General features: G+C 45.8%; 1 protein-coding gene across 1 annotated transcript; it reads right to left on the bottom strand.

Moving 5' to 3' along the window:
• Positions 1–456: 456 nt before the first annotated feature.
• Positions 457–3,991, bottom strand: VAX1 (ventral anterior homeobox 1). The gene is made up of 3 exons (XM_032191735.1): positions 3,754–3,991; positions 2,113–2,300; positions 457–1,014 (listed from the first exon to the last, which is right to left on the bottom strand). The coding sequence occupies exons 1-3, from the start codon at positions 3,989–3,991 to the stop codon at positions 457–459; spliced, it is 984 nt and encodes a 327-aa protein (XP_032047626.1).
• Positions 3,992–17,578: the final 13,587 nt, after the last annotated feature.

A 17,578-nucleotide genomic window follows, 5' to 3' on the forward strand; every position in this document is an offset into this window, starting at 1 on the left:
CCTTTCCTCCCGGTGTCAGAGCAGCCGAACAGACAGACGGACAGACAGACAGACGGACAGACACACTGACCCCCCTTCCCCGGGCCGACAGACGAGCCCCGGGCCCGGCGGGGCAGGGAGAGCCGGGCAGGGGGGGCTGGGGGGCTCCCCTCGCTGCGCCCCGGCCCTTCGGAGGGAACCGTGCCGAGCCGTGCCGAGCCGTGCCAAGCTGAGCCGAGCCGTGCCTTGCCGAGCCGTGCCTTGCCGTGCCTTGCCGTGCCGTGCCGTGCCGTGCCGTGCCAAGCTGTGCCGTGCCGAGCCGTGCCGAGCCGAGCCGCGGGGCTGGAAGGCGGTGGCGAGGGAGGAAGGGAAAGAGGGGAGGGAGGAAGGATGGGCGGGAGGGGGGCCGCCGCCTGTCCCATAAATATCGCCACAAATAGATACTCTAAATATAAATACGGGCCGAGGCGCTCGGAGTCAGTCCAGCGCTTTTTTCTCCGCGCTCTCTTTATTGCTGGTCCGGGAGTAGGGCTCGAAGGCGGACGAGCTCAGGTAGCGGGCCGACAGTTCCTGCAAGTTGCCCGCCAGGGAACCGGCCACGGCCAGGGGAGCGGAGGCCAACCGGCCGGCCACCGAGCCCAGCAGCGACGGCACCGGCAGCCCGAACAGCCCCGGGCCGGCGGCGGCGGCGGCGGCTCCGTGCAGCGCCCCCGGGGGGGGCGGCCCCGCCGCGCTGCCGCCGGCCGCAGGATGCGGGGAGCCCCCGGGGGGAGCCGCCGCCGCCGCCGCCGCCGCCGCCGCCGAGCTGCCGGTGCCCGCGGCCAGGCCGGGTCCCCGCAGAGCCGAGCCCAGCGGCCCGGTGCCGCAGGGGGGCAGGAGGCCCGGGAGCCCCGGCGGGGAGAGCAGGCGGCCCTGCTCCAGCAGCCGCAGGACGCTGCAGGTGGCGGCGGTCTCGGATACGACGGAGCGCAGCTCCGAGTCTTTGCCCTGGTCCTTTTTCTGCTTGGTGCGCCGGTTTTGGAACCACACTTTTACCTGCGGGATGGGGAGAGGGGGAAAAAGGCAGGGTCAGAGGGGAAAAAGGGGGGGACCCGCGGCTCTACGCCCCGCATCCCGCCTGCGGCACCCCCCGTCGGGTGTCCTCGGGGGTCGTCTCCCCGGCAGACCCCCGGTGCTTCACCCAGTCCCCGCAGGGACCCCCTGGCCCTGCTCAGGGTGCTGAGAGCAGCCCCTCGGGGCACCCTCGGGCAGCATCACCTCCTGGCCCTTTTGCAGAGTGTTTGGCTTTAAAAAGGAACCTGCTCAACCTTCTCTCCCCTAAAAAAAATAATAAAAATAATAATAAAAAAAAACCGTCCCCTTCAAAAAAAACAACCCAAACCCAACAGCATGGAGGTTCCCAGAACCCCCCAGCTAGTGAACTTGTCACTCCCAGCCGGCAGGGGAAATAAATAAAAAAAAAAAAAAAAAAAAAAAGCTAATTAGCTTGTCAGGGGGATTTCTTGTTGGGTGATATTTTGCAGGAGGAAGAAACCGGCTCGCACAAGCCCGGTTTTTGGTGGCTCTGCCCCGCTCCTGCGTTGCCCGGCGGGCCGGGGGCGGTGGGACGGGGCGAGCCCCACCTCGGCAGCCCTGCGGGGCTCGGAGCCCGGCAGCCCCCGGCCCCGACCCGTGGCACCCAGCAGGACGCAGCCACCAGAGGACAGGTCCCTAAATCCAGCAGCTCGCAGGGGAAGCCCCCTGCGAGCCCCTCCCAAATTTAGGAGCTCACGGCTCGGCCTCCTCTCTCTTCCCTGCATCCCCGGGTGGGTTTGGCTGCGTGGCCGAGCCCCCACGGCCCCACGCAGCCGCGGGGACACGCCTGTCCCCGGCCACCTTCGCATCCCCCGGGGCACCCCGGGCTCATCCCCGAGGCTCCCCCCACTCTTATCGCTCCCCCCCACGAGGCCCCACGGCCGGACACGCGTGGGTGGGCTCCCGGGGGCGGCTCTGCCCCTCCAGCCCTAAACCACGGCTCCCGGGGCCTGCGCAGGGGCGCGCAAAAAGCGCGCAGGGCCTCTCCGAGGCCCCGGCCGGCCCGGGCCCCATTTTCAACCCCACGGAAGGAACCGGGAGTCCCGTCCCGAGGGGTACCTGAGTCTCGGAGAGGTTGAGCTGCCGGGCGAGCTCGGTGCGCTCCCGCCCCACGACGTACTGGCACCGCTGGAACTCCATCTCCAGGCGGTAGAGCTGCTCGGCCGTGAAGGAGGTGCGGGTCCGCTTGGGACGGTCCAGATCAAGCCCCTTAGGCAGAATAATCTCTCGGATTGAACCTTTGGCATCTGGCAAAGAAAGGCGCAGGCAGTTTTACACCCAGGAAACCTCTTTTTTTTCTTTCTTTCTTTTTCTTTTTTTTTTTTTTTTTTTTTTTTTTTTTTTTTTTTCTTTTTCTTTTTCTTTTTCTCCTTCCCGAGGCAAGCAGAAAGCCACCGGCAGCGCTTTCGAGACCGAGACCCGAGGGAGGATGGAGCGGGAACCCCCAGATTGCACCTGGCCACTGCACCCAAGGAAGGGGGAAAAAAAAAAACAACCCACCAGAGAAGGGAGGAGGGGGTGATGGGGCCCAGGGCTCTGGAAATAATCCCCTCAGCCCATTTAAAATTGGCTTGAGCACATCGCGCTGACAGTACGGCACTGCGGCATCACCCCGGCCCCTCTGGGAGGCCGGGGAGAGATGCTCCAGGCCGGGTTTTGTGACCGCAGGGCTGGGCTACCCTTTGTTCCCCCCCCGGGCTCCGGGTAGGGAATTGCTGGAAGCCCCCTCCCGCTGCCCCTTAAAATATAAAATCGTCTTTTTTTATTAAGAAAAAATAAAATATATTTTTTAAAAGTTTCCCATGCGCCAAAGCAGGCGGGAACCTCCCGGGCACGGGCTGGCCGGCTGCCCACCGCCACCCCGGGGACTCCTCCAGCCGTCGCTGCCGGGATTTGTTTTTTTTTTGGCGAACAGGAGGAAGAAAAAAAAAAAAAAAAAAAAAAAAAAGAAAACACAAAACGAGGCACCCGACAGCCCGCCGAAACCTCACTTTTCCGGTAGCACCGAAGACCGAAAGAAAGCGGGACAAATCTTATTAAGGCGACTGTCAAGCCAGGGCCAGGTTCGCGTTGCGTTAAAGCTTTCCCAACTTCTTTCCCGTGATTTTGCCTCCCCGGTACGTGTTAAACCAGAGACGAGCACATCATTTTAATCTGACCCTTCTCTGGGTCACTCGGTCGCGCAAGGATTAATTATTGTTTACAAGGCCTGCTTCTCGCTAATTTTGTTACCGCTCCGTTCTCTCCCTCCTCCCCCCAAACGCACCTTGATAAACCCGATTTTAATTTTAATTTTTATTTTTTCCCCGGCAGAACGATTTCGTTCGTTTACCGCGAGGGAGACGAAGGCCGAGGAAAATAAATTATACAAAATTAAAAAAAAATAAATAAAAATTAAAAAAACACCCTCCGTTCATTTGAAGGCGGATGGTTGATTAAAAATCCGTCCTGCTCCCGGGATGCGGGGCTCGAGGGGCGGCGGGGGCAGCTTCACGGGGGCAGCTTCACGGGGGCGGCTCCGCTCGGGGGGCTGCCGGGGAGCCCCCGGCAGGAGCGGGCTCAGCTCAGGGGCTTCTGGCCCCCGGGTGTCCAAGAGTAGGGACAGGGCAAAGCCGAGCCCACGGGAGAAATAAATCCGCCGGGTGTGAGCGCTGCTCACCTTCCTCTCCCCCCCCTCCCCGAAATACCTCCGAGTCATACCTCTAACTAGGATCCTCCTGCAATAGTCCGGGTCAGCAGAACTAGATTTACTTTTATTACAGTCTTCCGTAGCTGCAGAGGCAGAAAAAGTCCCTTGCTGATCCTTCAAAAAAGAAGTAGAAATATTTCCTTCAGACCCTTTGCTTTCCTTGCCCTCTTTATGTCCGTTCTTCGAGACCCGGTTAGCTTCAGTCTCTGAACTGCATCTAACGTCCATTTTGTCTTGTTTCCCAAACATGTAGTGCAATAAAAAACAAAAAAACAAAAACGAGAAAAAATAAAACCAACAACAACCAAAAAAAAAAAAAAAAAAAAAGAAGAGTAGCGATAGCAGAAGAAGACGAAGTCTATGCTGGATATTGCACGGCTTAGGGTCAGATCGGTGGGGATCTGTAAAGCACCTCGAGTAAGGAAGGTCGGGTTTTATCCCACTGGAAAAGCAGCGGCTTCCTCAGTCCCAGCGTCCTAATGTGACTGTCCAGCTTCCCAGAGCGCCCAGTGATCAGGTACTCAACAGTACAACTCTAAAATGATTTAATGTCTGCCTTATTACAGAGACATGTAGTTGTTAGACACACAGAGGGACGCGCACTCGCTGTTTCAATTGATTACGGGTAATTTTGCAGCCTCCACATTTAGGTTACCTCATGAATACACTAAATTGTTTGGATAATATATCAGATCGTAATGGATGGTTTGTGTGCTTGTCCCCAATCAAGTAGAGTTTAGCCAGTGAATAAACTGAAATGATTGGTCTTGCTTTCAGGAAACACACAATCAAAAGACTGAGACTTCCAGAAAAAAAAAAAAAAAAAAAAAAAAAAAAAAAAAAAAAATAGTAAAAAAAAGGGGGGGGGGAGAGGGAAAAAAAAAAAAAAAAAAAAAAAACTTTTGACAAGATTCACCCTGAATTGTTAGCACCATTAGCAGCCATTATTAACTTTCTTCAGTATGCCTTTGACCTCCCGATTATATAGTGGCTTTCTCCAGAGCACGCCAAATAAATCTGAATAAAGCTGCGAGGAAGGGCTGGAAAAATGCAGTTGCAGGGAGGGGGGGGGCAGCCCCCTGGATGCCAAACAAACAAACAGATCGCCAGCGCGCACACACCCCAAAAAGTTCTTCCTCCAGGCAGCTCTGTCCGAGGCAGCAGGTCCTCTTGGCCGGCAGAAATCCTCCTCAACACATCTCCCCACAGACAGCCATCTTAAACTCCTACCTCTCCTTATTTCAGTCCCGACACTCGCTTTTTGTGCTTCTCCCTCTGCGTGTGTGTGTGTGTGTGTGCATGCGGGCGGGCGTGTGTGTGTGTGTGTGTGCTAATTCTGCACCTTCACCAACACTGAACCTATTCGCAGAGCCTGCTCATTGATGGAAAAAAAAAAAAAAAAAAAAAGAAAAAAAAAAAAAAAGAGCCAGCTTTGTGTGCAGTGGATCCAGGAGGGGGGGAGAAGGAGAGAGAGGGGGAGAAAGAGGGAGAGGGAGAGAAAGCCCGTGAAAAATCTCAACTGCGTGATCCACTAAAGGGGAAAAAAGTTTTACTCTAGCTATTTCATTGTCTCTGCTACAATATCTTTGAGAACCGCAACAGCCAGTAATCCAATAAGACCATTGATTAGGCTACAATGATTCAATTCAAGCAAATGGCCTTGTGCAAAGAGCATGCTCCAGTCCTTCTTGTCACCTTGCAGGGCAGAAGCCCTCTTCATGCTGCTCTCCTTATTCATTCCTTTATGGGAAATGTAGAGCAAAAGGAGTGAAAGATGGCAATTATCTAATTGGACTATTAACAAACAATTCTCTGAGTGTGGCTGTCTGGCAGTGGTTCTCGGGCGAGGTGAAAGGCCACATGTTGCACTGGCCCCATTCACAAAGAGTTTAGGGGCCTGAGAGCGACGGGAGGAATTTTCCCTGAGAACGCCTCACCCCGCAGCCCAGCCGCCACCGGGCGCTGCCCAGGGCCAAGGCACCCACCTGGGGCCACCAGCCTGCTGCACCCCCACAGAGCCCCAGCCCACCCTGAGGGCCCCATCCTGCGCCACCCAGCACCTTTGGCTTCATCCCAGTCGGCCTGGGCTTGGGCGTCCTAAGTGGGAATGTCAGGGAAGGGAAAAACGGGGGAGGGAGAGAGAGGAAGGGAAAAGAATGGGTGGGAAAGGGAGAGAGGGAAAAGGGGAGAAGGGAGGAGATGGGGAAAGAAAGTAGGGAAAGGAAAAAAGAATGAAAAATAAAGGAAAAGAAAAAAAATAAAATAAAAGAAAGAAAAATAAAGGAGAAGAAAGAAAAGAAAGGAAAGAAAGAAAATAAAGAAAGGAAAATAAAAAAAAAAAAGGAGAAAAGAAAGAAAAAAGAGAAAAGAAAGAAAAGAAAGAAAGACAAAGAATGGGAAAGGGAGAGAAAGAAAAGAAGAGAAAGAAAAGTAAGGAAAGAAAGGGAAAAAAAAAGAAAGAAAAAAAAAAGAATGGAAAATTAAGGAAGGGGAAAGAAAAAAAAAAGAAAAAAGGGAGGAAAAAAGGAAGAAAAAGGAAGGAAAGGAAATGAAAAAAGAAAACAAGAGTAAAAAAAGAGGAAAAAACAGAAAGGAAAAGAATAGAAAGAAATGAAAAGAAAGGAAAGAGACAAGAAAGGAAAGAGAAAAGGAAAGAGAAGAGAAGAGAAGAGAAGAGAAGAGAAGAGAAGAGAAGAGAAGAGAAGAGAAGAGAAGAGAAGAGAAGAGAAGAGAAGAGAAGAGAAGAGAAGAGAAGAGAAGAGAAGAGAAGAGAAGAGAAGAGAAGAGAAAGAAAAGAAAAGAAAAGAAAAGAAAAGAAAAGAAAAGAAAAGAAAAGAAAAGAAAAGAAAAGAAAAGAAAAGAAAAGAAAAGAAAAGAAAAGAAAAGAAAAGAAAAGAAAAACATTTCACAGACATATTTCAGAGAGTCATTCTCTACTGGAGAACTTAGATCTTGGTCTTTTTTGCACAAATAGCAAAATAATTTCTTTTTATTGTGGTTGTCTGAAAAGTCAGCCTGCCATTGCGGCAACACCCCCAAGAGTTTAATCAGGTCCTGCCATTTCAGGAATGCTTGTGCATATAACCAGATGTTATGGACCAGATTTTATTTTTCCTTACAGCAGCTGAATGTCGGCAGTCTCTGGTGGTCTGTTGTCATTAGTTACTACTTGTACAGCAGTCGTACCCAGAGGCCCCAAATAAATCACAGCCCCTTTGTGCAAGGCTTCATGCAGATACATAGAGAGGACGGAGTGAGTTCGTTTCCTCCATGAGCCTGCAATGCTGTGTGAAGGCCTGTTGTGCGAAGGGATGCTTGCAGAACTGCACGTTTAAGAGATATTTGGCTGTCTCAGGAGAGGTGCAACAAGTGGCTGCTGATTAGTGAGAACATTTTCATGTGACTGAGGTATAGGTTTGTGTTTAGCAGGTAAGCGCCTAGTAAGCTTTGCTGCCTGATACACATAAATATATATGTGTGTATGCATACGTAGGGAGGGCAGTGTCAACAATCCTTGCTGGACATGTTTGCTTAATACTAAATAAAACAAAGTTCTGATTCAAACATTTTTTACATAACAAATAATTGATTTTTTAATATTTTTTTTTTTAGAAATAGCAGGCATAATGAATCATGTAGAAGATTTGTGAAATACAGAAAGCAATTATAATTATATTTGTATGGATGTGTGGGAGTATGTATAACATTTTACCCCATGTTTTTCCTCATGCTAATGTCTAGGCATATGTCATAATAACAAACACAGAGCTATTGAACTCAATTTCACTGTTTGAAGCAGAATATCTGGAGATTAAGTATTTTATTTGTGTGATAATCTGCCTTTTTTGTGTACAATGAGGACTTGTGCAAAGCCCAGTGAAGGACAAGGGAATTTTGTTCTTAATGATTGCATTACAAACCCCATTTTGTTCACTGAAAACAGTTCTGTAAGAACGCTTTCCCCATCAAATCAGCTAAATTTGCCTCCATACATTACAAACACACAGTATTGCTGAAGATCTGTACATTCAAATTATGAGTCCAATCCTGCAGGAAACCAGTAGTGAGCAGACAATTTCAACTCCATACAGCTCAGTTACTTTAACTGAAGTCCACTCATCTGGAACAAACAGCAAACTACAGAACAACCTCGGGAAATCAAAAATTTTACCATCTATAATGTCAGCTTCCTTTGGGTCACTAAAATTCCTTTTCCCTATTTTCATTTTTTCCCCTAATAGACTTATATAAAACATTCTTGCATACGATGTTCTTTTGTGACCTGAAACAAGGTTCCTGACTTTCCCTTCTTACTTCCATAGCTCCAGGGATCTCCTTAGCTTTAGCATGCTTACCCATGTACCACTGGATAAGCAGATTAGGGGTTACCTCTTTTCCCTTTAAATATTGCTTATAAATGCCTTAGCACACCGCACATGTACTCCCTGACCATACTTTGCTAAGTAGACCACCTTGTTGCTTTGCATTTGTAGTTCATTAGTTTGCAGAGCACCAGAATGCAAAAAACTGAGAACTTTGCTTCTCATTGACTGCCCTTATTTCTGTTATCTTTATCTCTATTTCCTGATCTTTTGAACAATGGGTAGGAAAGGTACCTATCACTGCTACTACTTCCTAAACTGCTTTATGCCACAGTTAAGGCTTGCACGTGAAGATTAATCAAATGATCTTGTGCTTAATTTACCCGGTTTACTATGTAACTTGGTCTCCTATCTAAATAATGTTCCTTTTGAGCTTCCATCTGGTGGAGGAGTCTGCTCTTGCCCTCCTTTGCTGTCTCTGCACTGCAGAGTCATCGTAATTGGCTTTTTTTTTAGTGGGTGTCTTTGGTGGATCCTCTAAGCTGAAGAGGAAAGTGGAGCCAGCCCAGCACTCACAAGAAAGGTGTGTTAACCTAAACATCTGTGCTGGTATGCTGCCTGTGACAGGCACTCATCGCTGCTCAGCAGGAGTGGATGTAAGAAGAACAGAGGCTTCCCCAGCACGCTCCCAGTGCTGAGCTGAAAATGCATGGCTCAGAGACCTTCTGAATCAAAAGACTTTTCTCTATATTTAATATCCATACGTAGATTGTCCTTCCATTCATTTGCCTAATTATTTTGATCAGATGCATCTTTTGAACTTAGAAAGGCATTTGGAAACAGTTTGCTGCAAGGCATGTGTTTTGGTTAAGCGTTTAGCACCTGGGAAATGAATGGGTATCTTGGGCCCTGCACACCTTCCTGGTTATTCCTAATATTCCTAATATTTCTAATATTCTCTTATTTCTAATAAAAGAATGTGGTAGAGTTACTCATAATGACACATTGTGAAGAAATGTCAAGGACTAGTTACTGCACATTCAACCCCCTGATCACTGTGAAAGGCAAATGATGGAGAAACAACAAATCTGATTGTTGTGTGCACACACAATATTTCTCTGGGACAGGAGATTTCTATCCAGAGTGAGAGACACAATCTCTGAGCTGAGAAGAAAATGGTCTTCATGAAGACAGGAGGTTCATCAGAAAGTTCCTCTCCTTTCATACAGGTTCCAGCACTATGCTAGTCACCACGAGCTTTGAGCACCTTCCTGAAACACAGAGCACAGTCTGACTAACAACTGTCTTGCTCTGGCACTTGACTCACTCCTAGGGAGGAAACAGTCATTTCAATTTAAGCTGAACTCTGGAAATTTCAGCATATGCACACTGCTGTGTATTTGGGAGACATTTAAGAGGCATGCATTTTAATCTGTAACAGAAGATAGTCAGTTGTTCTAGTGGGAACTGGCCCCATCTCTTGCAAGTGAGACTAGAAAATGTGCCTCTCCCAGCACAGGTGAGCAAGATCCTTAAAAAACTGGATCATGTCCATATCTGGAAGTTTTGCAATGCCTTTGGTTTGAAATCTTTGACTTGGTTCATATTTCTGTGGTGGAAAAAAAGGCTCTTGTGTTTGTGGTAGTTGAAATGGATAGAAACATTGTTAATTCCACTTTCCTAAGGACTGATGCCCAGATATATTTGTTCTGATCACCAACACATGGTACAAAAGATATCACCGTGGTTTATGAGAAATTATTACCACAGGCGCATGAGAATTCTAACAGGTACTACAGCAAGATAATAATTTCTCTCTGTCTTACAAGTAGGCAACATCATAAAAATAGACCTGCAGGAAAAGTCCAATGATATGAAGAAGCTCTTTTCCAAATATGCTCCATGAGCTCCTTCTCAGGTGTTGTACCATCGTGCCAGTGCCCTATATGTTCCTCTTCAACCAAGCATTCTCCAAGACAACTGTTTAAACTAAAGGACCATATCAGCCAACATCTTTTTAAAATAAAGCATCAGATCCAGAGAGTATTTGCTATTCCTTGTAGCTATTACATTCCCATTCTTTTTTACACTCCCTCTCTCTAGCCTGATGCAGAATACAGAACTAGTTACTGATTAATTTTCCTGAATACTTTGGCAGTAATTGCAGCATTGTCTCTTCCAGATACGAAACTGAGCGTATTGGCAGGAATCAGAAGTGCTGTTCTGGAAGCCAGTAATAATGAGCATGGGTATCACATGTGTCTCGTGATTAATCACATTTTGGTCATTATGAGCTGCCCCTTAGAGTTATCAATCTGGACAGTAGATTAATGCAAAGCTTCATTGCCTGTATCATGCCCATGGCATATGTGAGTCATCTGAACAATGGTGAGAGAAAACTGTGAGACATGATTCTTTTCATCAGGGAAAACTGTGAATTAAGGGGAAATACTGTTTGTTCTCTGACAGCAAATTGAGAGCTTTTGGTTTCAGCCTTGGCCGTGTCACCGACTCCCTCTGTAGCCATCAGCACCTGAACACTCAAACTCCCTCTGCCTTCACTTCTCCCTCTGGAGACAGGGGAATTAGCTGTACCAACTTTGCTTCAACACTCATGAGTATAACCCTCAAAAACTGCTAGCCCATGAGACCTCACTACTGGTGCTGAAGCTCTTGCAATGCTATTCATTCCCATAATAAATACAAGCAAGCTTGAAGGTTTAAACAACTCACAGAAAGTTTGCTAAGGTGATGTGGTCAGGAAAGCAGACCTGATGTGTGCTCTTTTGAGCACCCCAATTTTTAATATTTAAGGTTTATTCTGCATCAAAAGCAAAACTTCTGTCATAGTTTGAGTTAAAACAATTCAGTTCTTTCATTTTGAAGCTTCAGGTGGATCAGATCAGCACAAAGCATGTCTCAAATACTTGACATCAAGGACTCCGGGAGCCAGGAGAAGGCTGGAGAGGACTGTCTCATTGAGCACAGTCTGCTCCAGAGGCACCATCCAAAAACTAGGATGATTTTAGAGAACAGAACAGAAGGCAGCCCTTCATGCTGGAGTGAGATGCACTCTGCCATCGTCACAAGGCCAGTGGGATATAGTATCCAGCAGACTTGGTAGAAAGTCTGAAATTACATATTTTGATGTTTTATTGCTGTTTTTACCCTATTATCTAGTAATAACATCTTGGAAGGGTTTGTCTACCTCAGTGTTTCGGTTATACCCAACAAACAAGAATGCTGATCTACAGGCTATGTAGGGAAATCTTGGACTATAGATCTTGATGGTTAATTCATACCATAAAGAGAAATGTGGCTTCATTCACAATAAGCTTTTGGACTGAATCTGTAGCTTGAATCCTTGAAGGATTTTGTTACCTGAAATATAACAATATTTAAAAGGACACCTGAAGTAATGGTTCATTAGAATTCCTAACTCTTTGTCAGGAAAATGATGGAAAATATAGCCCAAAAAATCAGTGCAATTTGGGTTGTTAAAACCTGTAGGAGACTGTGGTAGGATTTATGGTGGATACTTTACCTGATGGATTTAAACATGCTGGGAGACTGAGAATCATGGTGGCAGACAACTCTAAACGCAAGGTAATGCAAATCATCAGTGATTAGCCATATAGCTCCAATAATCTGAAAAGCTCTGAATTTCCAGGAATCTTTGAGGAAAAAGAACCTGCACTGGGAGTCATCAGTGTCTGATACCCCTCAACCTGTGGCAGCAGCTTAAAAAAATAAAAGGTTTGTTTGCATTTATTAAATAAAGATAGAGCAGAATGCCAAAACTATCAGGATAACACAGGATTATACTACAGATCCACATTAATGCTGTGTTAAAATTTTTATCCTCTTCTCTCATGAATTATATAGCAGAGTCCAAAAATGCTCAAGAAATGATAATGGAAATAATTACAGAGCTGATAGGATTAGTATACGAGAGATGGCAAAGTCTGGAAGTGTTTCCTGAGAAGCAGATTAAAGTGGAGCTGATTGTGGAAGTCAAATTCTCAAGAACATAGCATCAGATTTTCTTTTTATTTTATCTCAATGTATGAAAACAAGCATCAAGTTAAATTAAAAAGCAGCAAATTGAGAATGAAGAGCAAGTGCCCAGAAACATGTCTTGTCACCTATGGGAGTTGCTGCTGCAGAAGGTTACGGAGGCAAATACCTTGGCTTGATTTTAAAGTGAATTGGACATTGTTAGGATTATCTCATTACACAGGGTTGAAGACAGCGATCAGAATGATTGAGTCTTACACCGCTGGCTGGAAATTCATCATCCGAAGGAGTGATGCACAAAAAGAAGTTCATTGGTTTGGAGTTTTGGCTTGTTCTTCTTTGAAGTATCTTGAGTAGGACGGTCTATAATCTATCAGCAAACTTGATGGCACTGTGTAGGAAATGACTAGCTCAGTACTTTTGAGACAGCAGTTACTACTGACTGATACCTAAGTTTTGCCTCTCATAGAAAAAGTAAGCCTGTGATCGGTGTAAGAGATAAGCAGTTTGGCATAATCACATCATAGGGAAACAGCTTGTGAAACTATTTTCTTACGTGTCTTCTGCTACCAGAAGTGTGGGAAGGCACATTTTAGCTCTAGCTTTAGCTTTAGTAGGAATGGCAAAGGTGTAGGGATTATTGGCTCCAAAATATTCTTCTAACAAGCCAGTGGAGGCTTCTCTACTAGTTCTATGCATGGTCAGGACTTTGGAGGTAGGAAGGTGCAACTGATGTCTAGTATGCTGTGAGGCTAAGGGGCAAGCTGTCTTCTGGTTGCACTTTACCCCAGACTTGGAGGATGGCTCAGCAAGATGTGTTTTCCAAAGCAAAATCTGCTGAAGTCTTGAGCACTGGCTTTGGGACTGTATTTGCAACCTGAACGAGATTAAGTGGGTAAGAGAAGAAATGTGTTTTATTTTATTTGTATAGGTGGAATATTTTATCTTATCTTATCTTATCTTATCTTATCTTATCTTATCTTATCTTATCTTATCTTATCTTATCTTAATTTGTGGAAGCAAAGAAGCAAAAAGAATGTTGTGTTTTGTCAGTGATGCCAGCAGGACAGAATGAGATCCTTTGGGCTGTGTTCTAAATCTAAGACCATCCACCAAGAAAGGAAAAAAAAATGTTCAGAAAGCAGAGGTGTTGTTCAGCGGGGATGTTGAATACCTGCCAAGATACATTGTTGAGTTGTAAGGCGTGGAAATGATGCTACCCACTCCCTGCCTTTTAGTAAGGCACATACGACACACACGTGGCAGCTGACTGTGAAGGACAAATATTACTTGTGTGCTCAAAGGCCATGTTCCTAGAAGGCTCTCTCAAATCCCTGTGTACCTGCAGGAGAAGCCGAGGTTCAGACATCGCAGCCTTCCCCAGCCCAGCTCTGAGGGCTAACCTGAAGCCCTTCCATGGAGACACAAGGATGCCCACATTATTAAAATTACTCTTAATGTAGACTTCTGCCAAGTGGCGGTCAATTCCAATGTAAGTTCAGCCAGCAGCCTACTGCCTGGTTAGTATGAAGCCATTGCATGTAATTTTTGTCTATCTTGGGGTGCGTTACACCTTCATTTCCTTTTAATGAAGAGCAGAATTGGACCTTTCAGTGTCTGACTCTCTCTCTTTATCATGGGAACTAATTCGGCATTGTGTTGGCAGAGCTCCTACTACTGTCAGTGGGAATTATGCGCTTTGAATGAAGGAGAATGAGGCCATAACTGTTTAAGAATTATGCTATTAAGACAGCACAATGTGTTTTATTTTTATATAGAGCATTACATATGATGAGTCAAAAACGCTTTGCAGAGAAAAGGGATAATAGATGTACTTCACAGAGTTGTTTGGAGTGGTGCTCTGATTCAGAAGGAAAAGGACAAATGACTGCACAGATGTAGAGAACAGCAGAAAAGCTGGACTTCAAGGCAATAAAGAAGGCAGCAAGTTTCCCAGCAGAACAGATGTGGCAAAGGGAAAAAGGAAAGGTGAGCTGCTGAAAAGAGCTGCGTGTCAGGTGGGCAAAACCAAAGAGATCTGTAGAACTTCATGCTGGAGTAACCCATGCAGCTCTCCTCCCACTGAATCCAGCCCAGAGCTTTTCCACGAATGCAGCACCATGGGCCAGCTACCCATGTGTAGCTGTGTTAGAAAGCTCACCTTGCTTGGCTTGCCTCAATGGAGTGAATTTGCTGCTACGCCTTCATCAGGAGCTCAGTCATCCAGCATAACTGGGCTCATTCTTGGGAATGCTAAGAAATGTTTGCACAAAGTTGCTGTTTATTAATTTGATCCTTGAGATATGTGGATGACTCAGAGAAGCATATTTTGTCCAAGTAGTTTTGTGATCACTAATCTCTCTCTCCATTTTATTTTTTTTTAAGTAGAATATGCTTTCAGATTCTTCTATTACCAAATCACTGCCCAAGCATTAAGTAGGCAGCTGCAGTGAGGTGAAGGAAATATGGAAGGTCTTCATTTTGGCAGAGGTAAGACCGGGCATAGGCAGGTGAGGTGACATTCTTGGAGTTGCAAAAGTAGCCTGGAGCAGTGCTGGAGCAGAGACCTGCAGGGCTTTGCTGCTCACTTCCATGCCTGCAGCACTTCTGTCCTGAAGCCCAAAGTAAATCAAATCAAACCATACTGACTCGTAACATTTGAAATAACCAAAGTGAATCATTAAAAAATATCTGCTAGATGCTAGGAATTCCCTTTTTCACCCTCCTAAAAATCATATTTTAAAATAACATCCAGCAGCAATCCTCTTCTGCTATATACAAAATTTAAAGTCCACTACTGAAATGAAATGCAAATAAAACATTCAAAGAGTTCCAATACAGTGAAGCACTTAAGTATGTGTTTATCTTTAAACACATCTGGAGCCCCATTGACTTTGGCAAGACTACTCATATGCTTAAAGATAAGCCTGCTTTTGTTGGATTATGGCCCTGAGAATGTAAGTGCTGGGGGAATCATTTTCATGCTCTCCAGAAAGGGCTTTAAATCACTTTTGTTTAAGGAGAGCTAACTGATTGGATGTAAACATATCTAACAAACCAATAGATCAAGATTAACTTTTATGCTGAGCCACTTGACACATCTCCAGAAATTACTTACTGTTGAAGTTTGGTTCTTAAAGAAAATAACGATCCAATTATTTTTTTAAATGAAATAGGGCTGTAGAAAAACCTTGATACCTCCACTTGGGAATTTTGTTTTAAAAAATAAATAAATAAGAGAGAGATAGCCATGTTAAAGGGAATGCAGTGTGCGCTTCTGAAGGCCATGAGAGTTAGGTGGATTATTAGATTTCAGCACTTAAAAGAAGAAGAGTGTGGTACATAATGGGGTTTTGACAGATAGGCTGCTGTTGGTTTTGCTGGTCTGCTGCTGGTGCCCCAAGAGCAACAGAACAGATGGGCAGCGGGGCAGCATGGCCCTAAATAATAACGGCTCGCTCTAATACAGTATCTTTCATTTGTGGATGTTAAAGAGTCTAATCCAAAGTCCTTGAAATCGGTGGAGATGCTCTCATTGACTTGAAGGAGCTCTGCAGCAGGCCGTATGCTGCTGATCTCGCAGGCACTTGGGTCTGTGCAGGCACCCCGTGTCCCCATTGAAAGTACATGGGCAGGGGTCAGGATCCTGCCCCAGCCCTTGCTGCCACTTTTCCTGGTCCATTGCAGGCTGCATCCCTGCACGGGGCAGCAGTTTCACCTCCCTCCTCTGCCACCCTTGCGGCTGCCCCCCGGGTTCCCTCGCAGCCCTACTGCCTGGGCACTGCAGGGATGTGCCCTCCAGCCTCAGATCTGCAGTGCAGGTAAACCCAGCTCCTTCCCAATGCTGCTTGAAAAAAAAAAATAATAGAGAACCTTTATTTTTTTATTTTTTTTTTAAGTAAAAGCCAGAATTGCTAATACTTTGTGAAAGCACTGCTTTTTAAGCACTGGCACCTATGCTCTGCGCCACGTCGGGAGTCCAGGTCAGAAAAGCAATGGGAAATGCAAGATAAGAAAGCCCTACCATCCAGGCTGGGCACAGCAATATAGCATCGCTTCAGCGGTAATAACAATGGAGAAGGAACAGAATGCTGTCAGGGGATAATGGTGTCCTGCTGGTAGCTAAATATGAAAGCCAAAGCAGAGACATTTATAAAATAAACAAGCATCAGGGAAGACGAGACATTTATTACAGCGCAGGAAATAGTAATCTTTAACAATGGCCCATCCCAGATTCTCTCATTGTTAGAGAAATAAAGTGGTGTAAATGAATGCTTTGTCTCATATATGTTTTATTGTTTCTCGGGCAATTACCGGGCTGCATTCAGTTTAGACTGGAGGAGAAAACTGCGTGCCACCTAATCAGAGAACAGCTCACGGAGGAAAGGAGGCCATTAAGGAACACGCTTGTTTCGTGCCTAAATTTGTGTAATCCTCTGGCCACCACAAAAAGGGCTAGGCCATGTCACACCAGAGTACAACAGGAATGGGCTGTGGTTTTACTGGGCAAGAGAAAGGTGTGCGGCAGCACGGTGAGCACCATGTGGGTGGCAGATCCTGCCTGAGCTGCTACCTCACCCTGCCCTCACACGTCATCTCCATGCCATGGCTGCTTCTCCACAGCCAGGGGCTAGGTGATGAAGCAGACGGAATTGAACAATTCCCAGAAAATGTCTGTTTTTTCCCCAGTTGCCATCCTCTGCGTCCCTGCTGTGTCAGGTGGGGAGTGTGATGGAGAGCGGTTATGGGGAGGATGGACAGCAGCTCCCCAGGCCAGGAGGAGTGCTGCCAACGAAAGGGTAAATGGCACCATCCCCTTACTCAGGAGGTAAAATTACATGGAAAATGTGACATAAAATGTACTAACCTGACCTGGAAGGCTCCATACATTTGTTCTCTTTGGGTACATGTAAAGGTTGGATAGAGAAAACAGGAGTGAATGCATGCTGGGCTGAATCAAAATGCATAAATAAATAAATAAAACCAACTTCTCCTGTCACTTCAGAGAAAAAAAAAATCTGCAAGAAAGATTTTGATTCTTGGCATCAGTATACCTAATGGGAAAAAAAAAAAAAAAAAAAAAAAAAAAAAAAAAAAAAGATTTTGGACATATTTAGGCAGTCAAAGTCCTGTCTGGAATGAGGCCTGAGCTGAACCTGCACTTCTTTAATAACCTTCTAAGGAGAAAGTAAAAACGGCATTAAAGACATGATAGGGTCATGGTGACAGGTGTACAGACAGAGAAGAGAGAACACATATTTAAGTTGTCAGAGGGATGTGCAACTTAAAGCCATGGGTTAAAATAAAACCCAAAGAAAGTCTGTATGGTTGACCATCAGAAAACATTTTCCAGCAAGCCTTTTTTATATTTTCTCTCTTTTCTGAACTACTTGGTGGTATAACAGCCTCTCAAGGCTACAGAGTAATTCCCATGGATTGTTTTTAAATTTAAAGCTGGACTAAAAAATGTAAGAAAATACTACTGAGTGAGGATAGA

Source organism: Aythya fuligula, chromosome 7 (genome assembly GCF_009819795.1).
Source record: "Aythya fuligula isolate bAytFul2 chromosome 7, bAytFul2.pri, whole genome shotgun sequence".
Lineage (NCBI taxonomy): Eukaryota > Metazoa > Chordata > Aves > Anseriformes > Anatidae > Aythya > Aythya fuligula.

What these genes read in the sequence shown, in the direction of transcription:
- VAX1 (XM_032191735.1), bottom strand. Translation starts at nt 3,991, where the DNA reads ATGTTTGGGAAACAAGACAAAATGGACGTTAGATGCAGTTCAGAGACT. An exon ending in CAGGAGGATCCTAGTTAGAG is followed by an intron (nt 2,301 to 3,753) that starts GTATGACTCGGA and finishes TTTCTTTGCCAG; the next exon opens with ATGCCAAAGGTTCAATCCGA. An exon ending in TCAACCTCTCCGAGACTCAG is followed by an intron (nt 1,015 to 2,112) that starts GTACCCCTCGGG and finishes CCCATCCCGCAG; the next exon opens with GTAAAAGTGTGGTTCCAAAA.